Here is a 21361-nt window from a genome sequence, read left to right on the forward strand (position 1 = left end):
GTAGGGAATCAATACAACGTGCAGCTGTCAACTTAATGTATCAGCAGCCATCAGATAAAATCTGCATCACTCATATTACATAAAAGTAAAAAATTCACTATATGTAACAGAACTTTGATCCACAATCAATGACAATGGTTCAGCTACACTCTCGTTGGAGAATATCGAAAGGGACAGAACATTACCCCAGAAAATGTAGAGGAATCCAGGTAAGTTTAGGAATGCAAATACACATGAAGCCATGAGACATGCAACCTAACAGGCTGCGTAACTGTAAGGGGCCACTGAAATATTTATCATTTATTTATACTTCCCGAGTTCTGTATTTAAAGTACAAATCTAAACTGCCACACTAACACCCACGTCACCTGTACCCAACAAGATAACCGTGTCACCAGGGCAAAACCTGCAGCTTTTGCTCGCTTCCTTGTTTCTTGATGTTTGTACAATACCAACAGAGAAAGAATGACGAAAAACTGCTCAAGGGCAGTGCTGCTGGATTACAGCTTTCCCACGCTATGGGATTATGTCCCAAAATCCTAAAGGATTGCACTAGGAAGTAAAGTAAGTTCAGTGCTTTGATAGCATGTAATCATTCTGCTGGAGGTACAGGGTTTATAGGACCACATTCAGGGAATGCTATTACAAATGCAGGAATGGAAAGCCTGCTGGCAGGACAAACTCCTATGGGACAAAAAGAGCTCAAGATGTGGCCCACAATATCAATGTGACAGGAAAGAACGATTAAATCAGGACATTTTATTCTCATCTGTGAAACAGTATTCCTACACTATTAAAACCTGCTACTTGACATGCTAGATATAAAATTATGGATGGACTGAAACCAGAACTTTGCATGGGCATATTTTCAATGTTCAGAAACTATCCAGACTAAGATTCATCATCTTAAATGGTCTACGCAATAACAATAGAGTAATTCCAACACCTAACCCTCCACATTGTTGGAAATCAGACACTGAATTCCCTTTAAGAGCTTTTTGAATGTTCTTGTTCTATGTGGCATTGCAAGAAGGATTTTTCAAGAATGAGTTGAAATATCCCTAACTTTGAGCTCAGGTGCTAAGACCTACATAAGCCATTATGTACGTATGTAATACACATGAAGAAACCTCATCACTTTATGTTACAGATGCTATGATCTGTAAAGACTGGAGAGGAGGACCTGGTTTCTGCTTCCCGTGCCATTAAAATTTTTATTAAGGAGTAAAACACAAAACGTGCCCAGAAAAAAATAGGTTTAAAAAAAAAAAAAAGAAAAGGAAAAAGTGATACAAAGTCAAACAAAAAAATACAAGGACAGATTCAGTTATTACAGCAGTCGATCAGTGAACTAACATCCCACCAAGTACAGTAGCCACAAGGTGTTGGCTGTGATGTCTGTGAAACATCCCCAATGCTGACTAGTTCTTGGAAAAGAGGCACGGGGATTTGAGCAAAGTCTCACACCCATCCTCTCACCTCAGCTGAAGCTGAACAGAGTCCGCTAGTGAAAATTCAGGTGTTTAAGTTGTTTTTTGCGGTGGACCCACTCCAAACTATCAGCTGCATAGCTGTTTGTGCGAGCGCTGAGTGAGGGTAAAAGGCTTTTATTCAGACTTTTGACTTGCATTTCACACAGGTATAAACAGAAGCAGAAAGTATAAAACGGCAGAAGATGAGGCCCGTGGCACTTGCTAAAAGGAAGGAAAAACCACCTTGACAAAACTTAAGTGACCTCTTACAACGCAGAAGTAATTAAATCACAGCTAATGACTGACCTTGAGCGGTGACATGCACACCTAACACAAAGTCCGAACAAAACAGGTGCGTCAGCTACCTGCCCAACATCCCAAACCGGTCCCACGGCGTCAGCGGATTTGCCTCTCCTGCATCAGCCAGACCCAACTGAATGTGGGGCCTCCTGCAATGCCAGCAGCTCCCCTCTGACCACAAAGGAAGGGAAAAAAGGAAGGGGGTGTTTCCAGCACCGCACAAAATCCTCTCAGAATAGTCAGTGCAATGTCTACGCTACCGATACTGGTTTGTATATCCACTTCGGTCTCAAAAAATAACAATGGCCCACCAAAACACCAAAGAAACCCATGCCACGAGACGTTACCGTGACAAACTAATATATTTTCAAACTTTGCAGCAACGAGCTGCGTACGTGTAAAAGGCACGTCCCACACCACGCTGTTCAACTTTGTAGGTGGGGGTTAACTGAGCGTAGGGTCTTTGAGCACCGGTGCCTCTTCCAGCGGACGGCTTTGCAGGCACAGGGGGTCAGAGGCTGGGTCTGCGCACTCTCCCTCTTCTCATGTTCGAAAATTTGATCCTGCAAGTCTGACTGTAGAGGCTGAAGTCAACGTCACCAGTCTGCAAGTTGCTTCTGTAAAGCCACTGATGCAAAATTAGGGAAAAGCCAGAGTTACAAAGCTCTTCTCCAGACCAGTGTCACAGAAAGAACTTGCTTTGTAGCGGATGCTCAGAGTTATCTGGAAAGCTGCTCTGAACAACTTTATTGCCGGACGTTTCGGTACGCCATCACTCCGGCGGAGCCCAGGGCTGCCCATGCCTTCCTGATGACGCCGGGCACGCTTCCTCTGACCTGAATTCTCCAGATCAGTGTCACAGAAAGAACTCGCTTTGTAGCAGATGCTCAGTTATCTGGAAAGCTGCTCTGAACAACTTTATTGCCGGACATTTCGGTACGCCATCACTCCGGCGGAGCCCAGGGCTGCCCATGCCTTCCTGATGACGCCGGGCACGCTTCCTCTGACCTGAATAAACCAGACCTGCAAATGGCACCGTATCCCCAGCCACAAGTAAAACTCAGCTTCCCCAAACGCAGCTTCCTAGTTGGGGCAGAAGGGCCAGGCAGTCCTTACGGCTTCTAGACCCGAATGCCCTCAGGTCCAGCCCAGCTTCATCTGCTCCTCCCATGCCTGGTCCCTAGGGCAGCCAAACTACCCCTCTCCATTCCACCCGCGTCCGCTGATATTCTCCGTGTCGCTGGTACCGGCCAGGTGACTGCCTGCACTGTAAGGCGTCAGCGACGTCGAGCAGTAAGATGAGTTGCTCGAAAGCCTTCATAAAATTGTAAGCAGATAGTTTAGACATTTCTATGAGAGGAGAAGGCTTTATTGTGACGAGACTGACAGTCTCTGTGAAGGGTATTTACAGCCTGACTCTTATTACTAAAAACACCGTGACAGGTAGAACTTGATGTGGATGTATAATGGGGAGACGATGGGAAATTATGACAACAGGAGCTCATTGAACATTTCACTTTTTTAGAACAGTTAATTTCACATACAGAACCATGATTTCTATGTGGAGCGTTACCACTTAACACAAGCTCTTTGGGGTAAGCTTGCTTTCTTTGTCTGGCTTGATGTCTGTTCTCAGTGAATGGAGGAGAATTGGTCTAAGAAAGGAGCAGAGAGAAAACAGGGACGAACAGAGTTAAGTGTGGCTTGATACAGAGGAAGGGAGAGATACTGGGAGGATACTGGATATCATGAAAAGTGTGTGTTTGGAGCTGAGCTGCAGGCCCAGCAGAGGAAATCTACAGGAGAGTAGGATTAGCTGGGAAGGGATGCAGCAAAGAGATGGGGAAATAACAAGAATTTTGTTGAGTAAGTAATCTCATCCCACTGTCAGAGCAGTGATTTGGCAACCAGCCACCACTCATAATTGAGTTCAGTGGGTACGTTCAAATTCGGAGATCCGAGACTCATTCCCTTCCATCTCATCTGCACCGTATTTACGTTACGTGGTACCAGAGATCATGAGGAGTCACACGATGAAGTACTTTGACACCTTCTGACAAACGGCCTTGCACAACGGCACAGCCTTGTGCAAGTACATCGGCTATCTCAAATGCATATACCATGTTGAACCCTTCTGTGGGTGACACTGCCACGAGGATGCTTCACACCTTCAGCCACAACAGGATCCCATATGCACAGAGAAATATCTGCCCAAACAGTTCTGGTTTCTTAGGAAGCCTACGTTATTGAAAAATCAGTATGAATTACACTTCCCAGTTTCAAAGCAGCCTTCGAAAAAAGGATTCTGGCTTTTCGTTTCTGCAGTGTGGCAGATCTCACCCCACCTAAGCCTAACTATTTAGAAGTTATCATACCTGCAAGTCATTTAAAGTTCCTCTGCAGCACGAAAGAACAACATCCAGACATACATTTATCTCCACCTGCAAGGGACACCTCACACAGACAGGAAGAATTTCCCCGTGAAGCGGCTATTTCTCTCCACTGGCTACAGAGAATCAAGGGTGGAGGGCACCTAGATGACTACTTCGATATCCCTCACTTCTACGTGCGGAGACTAGAGATAACTTGCCTGAGAACACACCGGAGGAAAACAATCCCAAGGTGGAAAAACTGATCTCTGTCCAGGGAACGTGGGCAATTCAGGCTGAAGTCAAGCAAAATTTGCTGCGTTTTTATTAAGTGTTACATTTCTTGTTGGGAGAGAGAATTCACGGTGCCTAAAACCTATGAGGAGCTAAAAAAAAGCTTCTTTATTCATCAATTAGGAAATTAATGAAAGCACCATCACCTAATAAAGAAAGTGTCCTTATATGTTTAAACCAGGTACATGAGCTAGATTATTTGCCCTCAGATTGAATTTTAGAGGTTTATATAACAATGACGGCTATAAAATGAAAAAAAAAAAAAAAAAAAAAAATTATGGCAAGTGTCTCAATGACAGTCAGTCTCAGATGTGGAATGGTGAGCAATAAATCAGATGGGCAGTGGAATATTAAATTGCTGATTTTAAGAGCTATTGCTGCTTTTCTTTTCTTTTTTTAATACATACTGATAAAAAGGTGAAACAAAATCTCACCTATGTATTTCTTCATCTCATATCTTCATTTCTTCCTCTGTTTTTTTGTCTGTTTTTCTTCATAAATTAAAGTACATGACTTGTTTGGAGAAAAAGCTCTAATCGTTTTAAATTTAACCGTGAAATGGCAAAAAAAAAAAATCTGCAACCAGCTTCATGGAGATGACAGATTAAATATATTTGATGATTACAGAGTAGGTTCCACATGCCCCGTATCTCCCAGTCATGCTCTTTACCAGGACAGTCTAATACTAAAGTGTCTGCAGATGTGACTGCAAGTGTACTGTACACCCAGTCATACTGCAACGACCTAAATTATGGACTATACCCAGAGTAAATTTGAAATGTCGCTGAAGGAATAATAAAAAAGTCGCAGGAAATGTAGAGCAGAAAATTTGTAACACTGAACTATATGAGAAATGAGTGAAAAAACCTACAGCTATTGCTTGTCTGCAAATACCTTAATTAGTTATGCAATGTGAGTTATTTTACTAGATTTTCCCAGGCAACACAATGATGCCTCCCTCTTCCCAGTGGTTTATCATGAAATATTTATGGCAAGTTTTGTTTGTTTGTGCAAACCACAGAAGTGTCACCATTCAGGCCCCCATCCAGCCCCCCCACCCCTCCCCAGCATTCATCTTTTTTATTCGGCATCTCAGGCTCCGTGCTCAGCCCAAGCTGTGCAAGTTACCACATCCTTATGTTAAAGGAGTCTCTCTCCCCCTTGAATACAGGCATTTTTCCCATGCTTACAGCAGACTGAAATTCCTGACCTTTTCCGTTGGTTTTCTCCATTCTCACACAAATCCTCCGAAATACTAATTTTCCATGTAATGAACACAAGTGAACAATTTCTCGAGGCACTTACAGCATACATATATATTAAGCAGTATAACCCACCCTTCAGCAAATGCATGCCTTGTTGCTAAGGCATGTCTCACTCCACTTCTCCTCTCAACCACTGGATACCATTGCTTGTGCATTCTGGGGATAAATGTTTCACCTCTTCAAAATGCTACTACACAGGAGGGGAATGGTGCCATTTGGATATAACAGCATATTATCCCTATTTTTGAATAGAGTCAACTGTTCATGCAAGGCACAGGACAGAAAGAATTAAGTTGACAGTCTGTATTGACCCGTAGCCTCTTGTATACTTGGAGCACTACAGAAATAATACATAGCAATATTAGAAGGAACTCTAATTGCTGATTACAGCCCGTAATAACCAGGAAATAAATGCGATACATAGAACAAGGGTTCTGCCATTCAGGAATTTGCTGAGTGAGGTCTTTTTGTACGCTTAATTTTGCTGTAGTTCCTTTCAGAGTTTCCCACAGCTGTTTAAACCAATGGTAATTACACATACCTCTGTCCTAAAACTCTACAGCTCTTACCAAGCTACCAGAGAAGTTGGTTTCATTGGAAGAATAATTGCCTTTCTGTGGTGTATGTTAGGTTTGTTTTTTCCCAAATAACGGAAGAGTAATTTTAATGCAAATTCCCATTGTTTTGGGGGTAACATTTGATTTGAAGCTCCTTATGCAATCTTTACCTATCAGCACACTCTATTCACCGGGAAGTCTTTTGAGAGGTGTAGACATTGTAGTCGCAGAAAATCACTGTAGAGGTCACAGACAATGTTCTGACATACCTTTTCTTAATGCTACTTCTCTCGACCCACACTCTATTCAGACCTGGCCTCCCCCACTGTCCTACTAACCCAAGCTGTAAGGAGCACAATATACAAAGTACGGCTCTGACAGAGCACACGGGAGAAAATGCAGCCCATGCTCACTCAGAGTGATAAACCGCGTACACCAATAGAGGAACCCTCTTAATCCAGGCAGCAACGACTCAGGTGTTGACACGCAGAAGGCTCACTGTCGACTCTTAACCACAGATAACACATTTATAAATGGTGACTTTCATAAGAATGAGTTGGAAAAGACAGACAGGAGACTTAAGTAATGAATGAGATGGATAAGTGACATTACAACCCTGGTTACTCTGAACCAAGCCAATCAACCCATAACACATCACTGATAAAATTCCCCTCACAAGGAACGTAACATATCTTACATACAACATCAAAAACAAAGAAACACACCTTCACTGCATATAAATAGGGAAGATACTTACACTTACAGGTTGACTTTTTGGCACATCATAAACACCCTCCTTCTTTTGGCTGGTAGGAACCTGCAACAGCAAATGAAAACTGAGGTCATAAACAGGAAAAAACATCAAAAAATTGAAATCTGCAACTGTACAGGATAGTAATTTAATCCTAATGAATCAAGGATGGTTCCCTTTTCATTTAAGCAGTAACATTAATGGAGACAATACTGAAGAAATCAAACATCCTTATGAATTTTTTAAATCCTAAAGCCGAGTAGCGTTCAGAAATGAGATCTTCATTCTCAGTTAAGTTTGGTTGCATTAAGTCCAGGTGCACTTGGATCTCCTTCCTACTTAAATAGTTGTTTTTTTCATTTTACTTGGGGGTTGGAAGACGGACACGTAAATCATGATCAGGTCAGTATGTCATCTTCCTCCACAGCAGAGATCCAGAGCAGAGTTACCGATCTGAGGGAAAGAGACGTTTGGCCTATGGCGTTAGATTTCTTCCTTCCAATTCATTTAACCCCTGCAGTGACGGGGCCCTGCAGCTGCTCTAAGCGATGTTTGGTTACAATGCTGCAATGTCACTACGGAGGTACCAGCCTGTCAGGGTGTGAGCCTGCATGATCACTCACACAGCCCGGGAGCTGAAGTCAACAGCCTCGCATGGACAGGGGATGACACACCTAAAAATTCTGGGCAAGTATTTAGTTGAGTCAACAGTCGTGATTTACACCTTGGGCATTTATAGCCTACTCAGGTAAACTCAGTCACTTTGTAATACTGGGCTTTGCTTGCCTAAGGGCTGTTGATTTACATATTTCTAACTTGTGGTTAAATTTCTTTTCCTTCTTAGAAGCACTGAACAGCTATTGTAGATGACACAAGCAAAAAGAACAATAAAAACATGCTCTAAACAGACACGAATGCTTCAAGTGAATCAGTGCTACTTCTCCACCGAACAAGGGCGTTCAGCAGAAGAAGGTTACATTCCAGACACTAATGCAACCTCGCAGGTCAATAGGAGAAATAGCATTGCAGGTATGACAAAATGATTACCTTTTTGTTTGACAATAAATATCTTAAGAGTTCTAGTGTTAGAGTAGGACTGGTTTAGCGGAAGCTGAAGGAATGTTACTTATTCATTGAGATGTGCTATTGTTTCTTATTCTGTATAATATTTAAAAAACTCTCTCCACTGTTCACACATTCTCTCGCCTATGTTTAAACATCAAAGTCTTTATGGGAAACGGTGCATCTTCTCATTGCAGAAGTTTCTCAAGAGCATGAGCACAGAACCGTCAGAAACTGAACAAGCTTTTTAAAAGATCTATTCTATTCCTACCCCTGAATGACTTGCTTGCCTTGGTTTTCTCAAAGTACTGGCCACTTCCACTAAAACCACCTATCACATTAGATATGTGAAACTGGTAAGAGTGGAACAATTCAATTTCATGGAAATAACATGTCTCTGTAAAGAAAGAGAGCTTTAAGTGACAGTGTAAGAGCAGAAACCAATAATGGTCTATTTAGAGGTCACTGCAAAGCTTAGTCTTTGTAAAAAGAGGACAAATGTGGTAAGATAAACTGTAAACTATCATCAGGGTGCACTTTTTTCTCTCTGGGAAGGTTCCCCATCAGTCATTCTCCTCTTCCTCCCTGCAACTTTTCCACGAAGTCATCCCCGTTTGCACACCTCTATCCACAGCTTATTGTGGAAGGAGCATTTCCCTGCTCTATCGATCCCTCCTTTTTTACTCCAGCTTATAATTATGTTAGAGAAAAGCTCCTGACTTCTAATATCAAGACAGAGAAACTTTTCTGAAAGACATTCTTCTCTCCCAACTTGGTATTGCCTGTCTTCCTGTTGTCTTTGCTTGCCACGTATCATCACGCTTTTTTGCATCGCTACTTAGACTGGGTGTCTGCAAGGGATTTGTCCTGTTTTTTGTTTGAATAGCTGTATCAGCAAAGAAGTCCCAGCACTACTGCTGCTGACGGCTCTGGCTCTGTGACAGGCTGTGAACCATTTTGACGTACTTGCATCTTACCAGCAACATAAGCACCGCAACTCAGAAACCCCCATCTGAGGTTGTCAACTCCTGATGGAGCTGAACTTGCCTCTCGGTAGAGACCAATGCTGCTACATTCACAATACAAAGCCACCTAACAAAACCCCATCCCCACCTCACTACCTTAAAACAATGGACAGGCAAAGAGATGCCATTAAGAAATCCAACATTAGGCGAGAGGATTGGTACACGCTCAGTGACCAAAGCCTTGCATAACTAACACATTAGAGCAACTTAAATAGACAGACAATATTAAAAGAGCAGACACAGACAGTCTTTGGGGTAATGTATCAAAGAAAGGCGACAGACAGAGGAAGAATGCTTAAAAAGGAAATTCTGACCTCTATCATGTTAAAAAGAAAAATAAATTGTCACTTTCAGCACGTATCTTCCATCTTCAGTTACGCATTGGGTAGGAATCTTTTCTACCAAGGGAGAAATGGACTCTTTGCCCATCAGCTCTTGGTTGAAAAAAACAGAGCAGCACCAGAAGAAAGAAGATTTGGCGAGGCTGAAGCGAGGCTGGCATGAGTTTGTTGAGCAGACACATGTTTACTGAAGTGTAGTGTGGGGAAGGTTTTGTAGTAAATAATAGAAGCTGGCACCAATTTGCATCAAACTAAAAAAACCCACCAAACATACAACCCAAAAAAGAAGAGAAGACCTTTTCCAATTTCATTTTTAATAGTAGCCTGGATGCTTCTGAGATCATCAAGATCTTGTAAGAGAAACAATTCTGCTAGTGATCCAAGTGTAAGATCTGAGTTGTAGGAACCCAGATTTATAGCAAGCCAAGAGCTAAAGAAGTCCACGGGACCTAGGAAGCTCGTGGCTCTGGGCACGTCTACAGCAGCAACCCTTCAGCATCTGCCAACTGCCATAGATAACAGAAAAAGACTCACAGCTCCCTAATCTCAGCATTTACTGAATTCAGTACAGGTTGCGGGTAGTAAATACAGAGAAGGACAATGCTAGACTGCACGTACTAAGAGTACAGTATATTATGTATCACAGGTATTTTCTGTGTGTCACTGTGAGAATAAAAACTTCATCACATCCAGGCACTGTCATGAAGCCTTGAGAAATTTTCTGGTGAATTCCGGGACAGTAAGAGCAGTACCGCGAGATGAGGCAAGGCCTCACTATCTCCTTATCACCTTCGATTTCCATTTTAAGAAAATGTCCAGAGAATCCTCCTGGTTTTTAGGCCATTCCTCCGAACACAGTTCCTACTTCTTCCCTACCTACCAGTTTGCTCTAAGATCTCCAAACACGGGGAGCGATGACCCCGTTTTGCTTGCTTCCACCGGTACTCCTCCCCAGCGTCACCGAAAGCTTCGCACTTGGATGAACAACAATCAGAATTTTTTTCTCTGAATGTAGTTGTCATGGGATTTTTGTTTCTAGCATAAAACTGACAACTAGAGTAGTAATTTATTAACAAACTGCTTTCCTGAAAATAGTCAAACTTTCAACACTATGCAGTAGAAAATTTTCATCCTTAGGCATACTCTCACCTTGAGAGCTTTGCATGTCTTGATCTAGATATGCAGAAAGATGCTTATTCCAGTCTGTGTGGCAGGGTGCCAGGAAATCAACAGTTAAATGAATCTCATCTTAATGACCCTGTGATGGAGTCTAGAAGATAGTTATTTTCTAATGTTTAACTTGCATTTCCCTTTCCCACTTAGCTTCTTTCTAGTTTGGCTTACAGCTACTCTACCCTTGCATTTTTTCTATTATCTTCCTACCTCTTCTCATTACTTAAAAAAATACCTTTCCCTTTTTTCTTTGTGTTCTATCCCTGCTACTTGTCCACCTTAAAAAAGCTTTTCCTATTAGCAGTTCAACGTCTAGTACAGCTAGAGGAAATGCTTAATCACTGCTTGAATCTCCTTCCCCTCCATACAAATCACAATTTTCTTACAGCATACAGAGATTTCTGTCTATCTCCAGATTTGCCTCTAGTATGTGATACAAAATGAATTACATTATATTTTAATAAACCCTGTGCTGATCCCTTGAGGATAAACTGAACGACAAAAGATTATTTTATATTGTTTTCAACGCAATTTTTTGTCAGTGTGAAGAACATAAGCTTGGGCTCTAAGACAACGCATGCACTCTGAAAATATTTTCCCCAGTCTGGGAGATATCTGTTGAGAGGTCAGTTTTGGTTTTGCTCGGTTATTTCCTTGGTTAAACTCGAAAGAAGAGCAGTACCATCAAAATGTGAACTGCTTGAATGGTCTGCCCTCTATCAGATTTCAGCATCCATTTCTTAGAACAGGTGTAAAAAGTGTCAAAAAATTAACAGAAAAAAGGAGCATCCACTATTTACCACCTTATATGGTGTACTCAAAAGTTTAAGACCCTTCATATGTTGACAAAGTTAATAAAATTTGCAGAAGCTGAAATGACAAACAACATAAAAATCACAGAGACCGGCAGATTATTCATGTCATGTCATCAGAATGAAATGCCAGACATTTTTGTCATGAATGAAACTAAGAAAAGCGAACTATATATGAAATGTATTTTACTAAATGCTTGCAATCGTTGCAATGAAAACACCGAAGTTAGCGATTTTATACCTGATAAATGTTTTCTTCCGTTTCAGGCTCACGGATTGGCTCGTGTCCAGCCTCAAACACAATGTACTATTACACCAGCCGCCAGAGAGGAAAAGTCAAAAGATGAAACAGAAGGGAAAAAGGCGATTTGGAATTCCACGTAAAAACACAGGCAGGCATTAAAGAAACAAGTTCAAAGTACAGGCTGGCAGCAGGACAACCGGGTTGTTGGAAAGCGCCGAGTAAGGTTGTTTCATATTTCATAAACTGGCAATGAATAGACCTAAATCTCCTCTAATGATCATTAGAGCAACTTCCTAATTCCTTCTCACTAGGGAGACCGCCTATGGCTCAATATTAATTTTCTGAAGTCAACGTGAATTTTGCCTCTTTTACATAATGGCAATTATTTCCACATATATTTATTATCTATGAATAAAAAAGCTAAATCCAAACTGGAAGAATAGGCTGGTGCTCATGTAAATGGCCACATGGCAAAAGGCTGTCACAACACTTTTCATTTTCAGGTTCTTGCTTTATTGTGAGGAGCACAAAGTAAAACTCCTGACATTATAAAAGCTGAATAGTAATTTAGGGCGTCCTAATTCTTATCATCTTTCCTGATGCACCTTAGGCACTGTTCAATGATCACTAATGGTTGAATCGGTTTCTTTCAGCGTGCCTCCCACTGACATGCCTTAAGTGGAAGAACATGAAATCTCCAGGGGAAAAAAAGTAAGCTATCATATATTTTGTTTCAGCACAAAAACATGAGAATGAAACGACATCTTTTTCTTCTCACACTCAGTAGGGTATCAGACATGAATATATTGACGTATTTCTGATAATCATCTTTACCCCCAGACATTTTGCTTCGACGACTTAAATTTCAGCCCTATTATTAAATCATAACCCAAACACCAACAAGGGAGTGTGTTATAACATGAATTCCACTGTTGTTTTTTTCCAAATATTCACCCTCTGAATTAAATTCTGGCCCCACAGAAGTCAAAACATCAATTTATTACTACTAGCACAACATGTCACCTTCCTTATTCTCAAAGTAACTCTCTTTTCAGTTAGAGTTTGTATTAAAAATTACGACAAATCTCACTTGGGAAACTTAAATTCTGGACTCACAAGCCATATTTTAGGAAATGTTGCATCTAATTCTAATTGCATCTAAATTGTGCTATTACTTACAGCTTAATCTCTAAATAGCCTACTTTCTTCACAAGTTTCTCAGAAGACCTATCTCAGCAAATTTCAAAACATCGTGTTAAAGGTTCTGGCTGTGTTTGAAGATAACATACATCTAGCCATTTTCTGAAACTCCAAGGCCACACAGCTTCAGAAATTACCTGGTATACAGGATCTTCTACATCTTCTTCCAAAATTGTCTACAGCAAAGTAAGAGGACAGGCAGTAAAAGCAAAGAACATAAACAGTAGAGATAAAAGAACTGTATTCAGAAATTAAAGGACAGCAAAGAAATAAGCAAAATGGGCAGGTAAGTATATAGTTTTTGTTCTTTAGTATATAGATAAAGTCACATCATTGTACAAAGTAACTTTATTCAAGTTCCCGAGTTTAACAATCCGCACCTTATTTGATTTGATTCAAATACACACATTTAGAAGTATACTGAATCTCCCCTAAAGTATTAGACGCTGTTAAAAAACTGACAACACACTGACCTTCATCAAAGTTTTCCTCCTGAATTAGAAGAAACACTACATGGGAAATGAACAGATCATTTCCAGTTGCTAGACTTGTTATATCATAGCTCAAGGGATAGCTTTCATCACTGCTTAATCCTACTTCTGAGCTCACGATGGCCGTTCGGTTTGTATTTGTCCATTTGAAGCCAGCAACGTTCAAACCCATTGCTGTTAGGAAATACTGAGGCTGCTCAGGGCCTCTTTGGAGCAACTTTGGGGGATACTTCAAACCGTACTTTTCTTGGCAGTAGCCAAAGCTTATGTGTGTACCTGGTATACCGCTTGTTCACACTGTTTGTCCTTTTGTGCCTTTTTTTCCATTTCTTCCCTTTGTTTCAGTTCATAGATGAGCTGAAACAGGTCTCGCAAGTCCAGAATTACAGGTTCAGCCTACGGAAGCAAAAACAGGAAGAAGGGTTTCTATATGGGAAAATACCTTATCCCATCCTGCTGACAGAGCAGCTACAGCATCTCCACAATGGGAGAGAACTTCATACAGAGTTAATTTCTACCTTAGCATCCAGGCTGGGGTTAATTTCTATCAAACTAACTATATTTGCAACTTAATTATTATTATAACGATAATTATGGCTATAACATGCATTATGAATATACAAGGTATATATAGGAATACAAAAGTATATTTATTAGTGGTTTCTCATACAATGAAATTATGGTAGACTATATGCAAAGTAGCTATTTGGTATCTATTACTTTCTGTTTAGATGAGTATAGGACTGTAACCAAATGTATCTGTATCCAGCCTAGTTTAGTTGCAAAGGAAAACAGTAACTAATTATGAAAAACACATCACGAAAAACTAGAAATAGTGAAACACGTTCCTTTTTTCCCAAGCTGGTTTCATTAATTTGCTATTTAAGAACATCTAAGCAGACACTTGTGACATATCTAGCACAATCATGAACAGTAGAAGATTGGCCTCTTGAAGAGCTTCTTACGAACACACCTTTTCTGTTGAGTTACACTGCAGAAAATGACAGCGATCTGATACTTACTGCTTGGGCTGTTTTTATTGCCACAAATCTATGATTTCCCTCCTTTCCACATACATATCCAAACGCTCGATGGTCTGTGATATCCTTTGCGATGTATGAAATTTCATGAACTGCATGGTGGTGCTGTAGTAGCTATTAAAAAAAACACAACACAGCAAGAAATAGCCATCAAAATGTTCCATTAAAACGCTGTATAATTTATCTTTCATTTCTCTGCTTTACCTGGATCTCGGTACACCTGTGGAATTAAACTAAACGTAAAAGACCAGGTATCAAAATCAATTAGTATCTGAATTCTTTAAGCTCTTTTCAAAATCTAGCCAAACTTGACTTGCTTTAATAATTTGACTAAAAGCTGCAATAGAGTATTTTTCTTGGTATCTTTTGGCGAGATGTAATTCAACAGAAAATATCACGTTTATCTAGCTATCACCTACACAGCATCCTAGGTACAGAATCAATGTTTGCAGGTATATAAAAGAAGCAGCAGCAGCCACCTGTAGCTTCATACAGGGCGAGCCTGTGGACAACGTGATCTGCAGGGGCTGCAGAGCTAGAGCTGAGATTTCCAATTTCTCTAAGAATCGGCACCAGACTTGCTTCATCTCTGCCACACTCCGCATCAGCCAGCAAATGTATTTCATTTAAAGCAGCAACCGAACTCCAAAAATTTGTTTTTACCAGAAAATTCATGGAAATGCAATTAGCCAACTTGAAATCAATGTTAAATGCAAAAGTTCACATTTTATTTAAAAACCCGCTTTGGTTAATTGTAATAATAAAAAGACTCATTTTGTTCTAAATGTATGAGTAAAACTCTCCCCAGAACCAGGACATGAATCTGAAACTCCTATAAGCATGTGTCAGAGTGCCAGCATCTTCCTTGCTTCGGCCTAAATAGTATTTGATTACCGAAGTAATACTTAAGTATTTCTACTTAGAATAGTGTCCTTGAAAAGTTTATCTGAAACAATCTTTTAGTGTGAATTTCTACCTTCTGATACATTGACCTGCTCTTATATCCTCTAGGGATAATGCTATTTCTGAGAGCAGGCGAAGCCTCAAAAATTCTTTCGAGGTCCAGACTCCTGCTGGTTTTGAGAAAAGCACATTTCGAAAATCAGCGTGATATCCAGGCAATCTCTAAACAACCAGTTAGAGTTAAAAAAAACCCCAAACATTTTAAAATTCAAAACTGGAGAGGATCCATGTGTGTGTGGAAGAGAAAAGGCTGAGCAAGTGCAGGGCAAGTGACAAGCGATGAGACTTCAGTAGAACACGGATTGAAATTTAAAAGGAGATGCAGCATGCAAGAGACAGATGACTACATATAAAACAAAAGACTGGACATTTTTCATTTTCATCTCACAGTAAATGACTTCGAACTTCCCAAGATCAAGATTGTTTGCTCATAAGGAAAATGGAAGTGTTGCCATTGACTTCAGGCTGAACGTGGCTAAGCTGAAGGTACGCTTCAGACTCCCCCAACGCGTTAAGCATTTAAAATTAATGATGGGATCTTACTTAGATAATACAGGGATATTGATTTATTAGGTTTTTCTGAAAACCAAGTTGCATGCTATCTGTTACAATGAAATGAAATGTTCCCATCTCTCTATTCTGCATATGACAGTGAACGTTATCTCTGGCTCCTATTAAATCAAAGTTCTTTGACATTGCTTTATTGATTGCAAGACAGCATTTTGCACTGAAATTAAACTGTGATCAGATTCCTTCCTCATGGAATTAAATTTGAAGATCATTCTACCATGGAAAAGTATCACCCACAATGTAAGACAGCAGATGGAGACACTCCAATTTATTTGGGAACCCTCATTAACCATTTGAAAATCATTATCTTTTTAATGGTTATGATATTTTACATACGGTATCAATAGAAGTACAAATTAAGTAAAGGTGACTGAAACATTATCCTTTTACATACTTTACTATATGGAGTGTTGAGCAAGAGTTTTTCATTTGTTTGAGGGGTACCGAGCTGGAACGTACACACGAAATACAACGTTACATACACGCATCTGTACCCAAATGTAGATACAAGCACTCCTTTGAACCTGTGTTTTCATAGCCCTTGACTGATCCCATGTGTCCTTTCTACATATTCCAATGCTCTATTCTAAATATTATTTAACGAGTGCCTGACTCTTTGCTCTTGCAAAGCAGAAAGGAGACTCCTGTTGCAGTCAGTAGAGATTTACCGCCGTAAAATGCAAGACCAGAACTGCACTCGTTCTGCAGATCTTCGTTTGAAGGGCGCAGCCTGCCCAGGACGCCGCAGAGCCCTTCACCGCAGCAACACGTGCACTGCAGTAAAGGACAGCAGGAGGAGAAACACCATCTCATCCAGCCACCCGACAGAGACTTACAATTCAGGCTATCTATAAATATACGGTCTTTGCGTGTTTTGATTAATTTGCATCTGGTGCGTTCGCACGGATTAAGCTGTCCTGTAAAATAAGACCAACCAATGGAAATACCATCTTTATCCCTCGGTTTGTAACTGCTCACATGTAACCACCCTCTGGATACTTGACATGAACAGTCCTGAAAGGAAATGAAACAAAAGCCACAGAAAATTCCTTACAGCAGAACTGCTGGTCAGTGCTCAACAGTTAATATTCACAAGCTGATCTGCCCCACTTTCTCCCCAGCCTCTTTTTTTTTTTTTTTTTTTTTAAAATATCGTCAAGGTTTTACCATGACTTAATCCTGTCTCTAGTGGGTCACATAACAGAATTATTCCATAACTCAGGGATGTTTATGTCACCCCCGTATGCCCATGCTGATGGATTCCATCACACGCTATTTCATGTTTTTACTGTATCTTTGCTGAGTGCTGCTACGAGCCATTTACCAATTCATAAGTGAAGTATCACATTGTTTTGGAGGGCTGCAGGATGACAGAACAAATTATAGAGAAGACTTAATTTGTGTTATGGTTCAATATCGTCAATTAAATATAGCACAGATTAGAAAGTAATTCAACATTTAAGCTTCAGTTGTTAAAAAAGTCCACTGTACATACAATCCAAATTATTATAGGTCTCCTGTGACTTTAGTCACTGTGGCAAATGTCAAGGATTTTAAATGGAAGCCCAGATAAACTCTCAACCCAGGTAACTAAGAAAATGCACGAGTCCTCCTTTTTAGGCTAGACATGATGTCACCACTCTATTTTATTCATACACCAGGAAGTTTTTTCCTGGTGTTAAAGTCCAAAACACCCACCTCCACCAAGGCTGCTGTCTTCCCTCTTCCCCTTAAGTTTACTCCGGCCTCTCCCACCAGCCATTATTTTCTCTCCTTTTCTCCATTCTATCTCCTGCTTCTCCTCTTCCCCCAGGTTGCTCCCTGTACATCACATTGAATTGATTTAGCTGCCTCTGAGATCTGTAGCATTTCTAATTTCCCTCAGGCTGCTTGGCACCTATCATAAATTTTTTCACCCCTTATCCTCATCTTGCCCCTTTATTTCCATGCTGTAGCCTCCAGTGCCACTAAATCAATTAAGTCAATCAATTAAGTACTTGGAGGGTCCAGCAATCATGTCAAATATGTGAGTTAGATGGCATGAGAAAGTCACTGCTTTACTATCACTATTTCTCTTTTAATGAGGTTGTCTATTTAGTGGAGCCTGGGGCACAGTGGTAAGAGCCACAACAAAAAATACCCTGCGAAGCCGCCTGTAGAAGCTGCCCCACCAAACGCAGGAAGCATGTACCATACAATACTGTATCTACAAGAACAAGTTTCACAGGGATGTAAGTTGCACAGCCTTTCACCCTGAACCACCGAAGGGTGAGCCCACTCTCAGGCAGCTGCTACCAGCCGATGGCTCCGCGGTTCTACATTCCACGCTATCGACACGGGGGTGTGGGTGACAGCCTGGCCCGAGCATCCCCTGCACTTCCATTCCTGTCCCTTGACTTCCATCGCATTTGAGTAAGCAGTAATATATTCTGCGTGTCACAAAAATCTCCCCAAACATCAAAGTTACCCACCAAACTGCAAAATCCTGAATGGACTCATAATAAAATAACTTTATGAACTATAGTTTTAGTCACGCCACTCTCTACACGCAAGTCCCCCATACACCAACTCATGCTGTGAAAGCTCAGCAGCACTCGAGGAAATCAGACCCCATGTGTTTAGGAAGACTACCGAACAGATCTTAGAACCTGACTGTAACATGGAAAATTACAGCAGTGCCTTAACGAGAAGCTTAGCAAGCCAGAAGTGCAACAGCACGCTGACCGTTCTTTACTGCAACACATTAAGTGAAAACAATGAACTGTAAAACATGTGAGTGGTTCCGAGATGAATTTGGTCCCATGGCAAGAAACACGGGAGCGGTACAGACGCGCGGCCAGCTCCTCCGCTACAGCCAGGAGGCTGCTGCGTTCGTTAGCGGTGCTCAAGACGCACACGCTACGGCACTCTGCCAAATATTCTTCATGGCCACTTCCTTACAATTCCCGTTTGGTCGAGCGGAGATTTGCAGGGATCACGGGGACAACAGCTGGTCACAAGCGTTTCTCTAATTGCCTACGTTTGTGCTGCAATGCTTCCCAGCTGTTCCGTTAAAAAGCACATAGTAGAGGTGCTCTGGAGCTGCTCATCTCCACCATCACCCCCCCAGTCCAAACGCATGCTTAGGGAGCAGATGTGAAACACCTAAACTCTCTACAGCTGCAGATTCAAACCGCAGACCTGTCCAGTTTTACAGCTTTCAGACAAGGATGGAAAGCAGTCCCCTGCATGTAGACAACTAAAAAAAACCCCACCCAAACCCCCAAAAACCTCTTGCTAGCACAGAGTTTTTCCTGGTACCCATCAATGGCATATGGATACCTGGTAAGCAGTAAGTCCACTTCCTTTCTGCCCAGAGACAAGCGCGTTTCAGTGGGACTCTGTATAGACAACTTGGGGAAAAAGTCAACGATCTCAAATGCCAGTGAAATGGAAAATGAATCAGTAAATTGTATTTGCACCACAAACTTTTTTGTCTTGTTTTCTGGAACTTAGTGTTTAGGCGGCAGATGGGGTGTCAAGGCACCAGCCTACCAAGACACGCGGGGAACGAGCAGATGGGGGAAATGCGGCAAGCCTTCCCCTAACCACTGCCGAAATTTTTAGCTTAATCTGAAATAGGGAAGAGGAGGCAGCTTGGTGTGTTACAGAGCTACAGCTGCCGATGACTCCAAACTCCCTGCGAACTACTGCTGGACACAGCACAGGGCGACCGAGAGCAGGGATGGTGACAGAGCTCATCCACCCAAAAAGCCAACTGCTCCCCTGCCGCCGTCGGCGTGTCCGCCCGCAGCCTTTCCCTGCCTCCCCATGGCTTCTGAGCACGTGCAGAATAATTTCACCGGCATTGTGGATGTGGCTGAAGTGTAAACGAAGAGACAGAACTTGCAGATTGCTGTCAGAGGCAGCTAAATCCAACCTGGCAAGGCTTTGCAACACACCTTGGGAATTCATCGCTGCTGCTGCTTTCCCACTCGGTGACAGCCCGCTGCAAATCGTGGCGTTACTGCTGCAGCATCCTCTGCTCCGCTGGGCAGATGCTTTTCAGTATCCTGTTTCTTTCCTACTATTGTGGCCTATTTTCCAAAGATGAACACAAAAAATTGTTTGGATTTTGCTCTAACTGGTCAGAAAGGCAAGAGGGGAGGAGTTCACCCAGGCCATATAACACAAAAGGGGCCATCTGAGGAAAGGAGGAAAAATAACTCACAAGAGAAACAGCTTTAGAAACGATATGTCTAAACAAAAGGCATGAGAGGAAACATTGTATTTCAGATCCTACCATGACAGGTACTCCAGCTGCATGTCCATGGGGAGAGGACAGCAGAATAAACAATATATGACAGATCACAGTAATTTGGCTTAAATGTGGTGGTGGTGTGGGTAAACATTTGATAGACCAAAAAATCTGTTATATAAGCATTTACTACACCAAGTGGAAAATTTAGTCTAGTTTGATCTAAAAAAAGGAAGAGAGTGGTAGAGTTTAAGCTTAGCAAATTATCAAAATACTGAATTCTTACTCAAACAGCAAGCAGTCTTGGAACAAGGTATCACTTCAGCTTTCAAAAATAAATGTCACATGTGAATACTTGAAAAGCAAAACCCACTAGAAATCTCTTGTGGTTACGGAGATCTCGGCATCAGGAGGCATTTCCAGGCGCTGGCCAAGATGACCAGTTCTGACCATAAAAGAGTATAAACTGAACATACCACGGCCTGAGAACTGAACCCTTCCGCTGAAGGAGACTGAACACGTACTACACAGCCAAAATAAAGGGTCCAGCCCCGAATCTTTTTGACCCAAAGCCACTCATGGAGTTTGGGCTGAGCAATAGGTTAGGGACTTCCCATCTGAAAAAAACCCAACCAAACAACAAGAATAGGAGCAGAAAAGGAAAACATAACCTCTGGAGTGTCCTCCAACCCTGAAGAGACTTCTCAGATGGCAGCTTTTAAACGTGTCTTCACAAAGAAAGTCGGTCTGTTTAATCCCTGTGCTTCTTTCATACACACTGATTTTGCAGACAATAACCTAAGGACTGACTTTTCCAACTGCCGACTTCTACAAGGCGTTTCAGCATGCAGGCTTTGCAATAAAAACACTTGGCACAAAAAGCACACTTTCAGATTATATGCAGATGAAAGCCTGGTCTAGGTATCACAAAAGGGCACATAAAATACGGCGCTGATAAAGAATCGAGACAGATTTAGCCCCAGTCACCACGCATGCTCAGTCCTTCCAAGGGGGTCGGCAGTCTGGCTGTGACACAGCAAAGCACCCAAAAGACGTGTAAATTAATTTTCTTCTGAATAACAATAATAATAAACTCTTGAAGCCATTCTCTTCCTGCAACTGAGCAGAGTGAAGCACAAACAGATGACGTGACTTCCCAAGCCCACGTGGCAACGTGCGGCTGAGTCAGGAAGGA

The 21361-nt window shown here is 41.5% G+C and overlaps 1 protein-coding gene across 1 annotated transcript in view; it reads right to left on the minus strand.

The window, feature by feature from the left end:
- The window catches only part of DAB1 (Dab, reelin signal transducer, homolog 1 (Drosophila)), a 66375-nt gene that overhangs the window by 14369 nt on the left and 30645 nt on the right, over positions 1 to 21361 (minus strand). The window contains exons 4-8 of the mRNA XM_010297588.1: positions 14379 to 14510; positions 13633 to 13752; positions 13003 to 13041; positions 11663 to 11728; positions 7015 to 7074 (exon numbers count right to left, since the gene is read on the minus strand). Coding sequence (XP_010295890.1) covers positions 7015 to 7074; positions 11663 to 11728; positions 13003 to 13041; positions 13633 to 13752; positions 14379 to 14510 — 417 coding nt within the window. The remainder of the gene's footprint in view (positions 1 to 7014; positions 7075 to 11662; positions 11729 to 13002; positions 13042 to 13632; positions 13753 to 14378; positions 14511 to 21361) is intronic.

Source organism: Phaethon lepturus, unplaced genomic scaffold (assembly GCF_000687285.1).
Source record: "Phaethon lepturus isolate BGI_N335 unplaced genomic scaffold, ASM68728v1 scaffold3152, whole genome shotgun sequence".
NCBI classification, from domain to species: Eukaryota; Metazoa; Chordata; class Aves; order Phaethontiformes; family Phaethontidae; genus Phaethon; species Phaethon lepturus.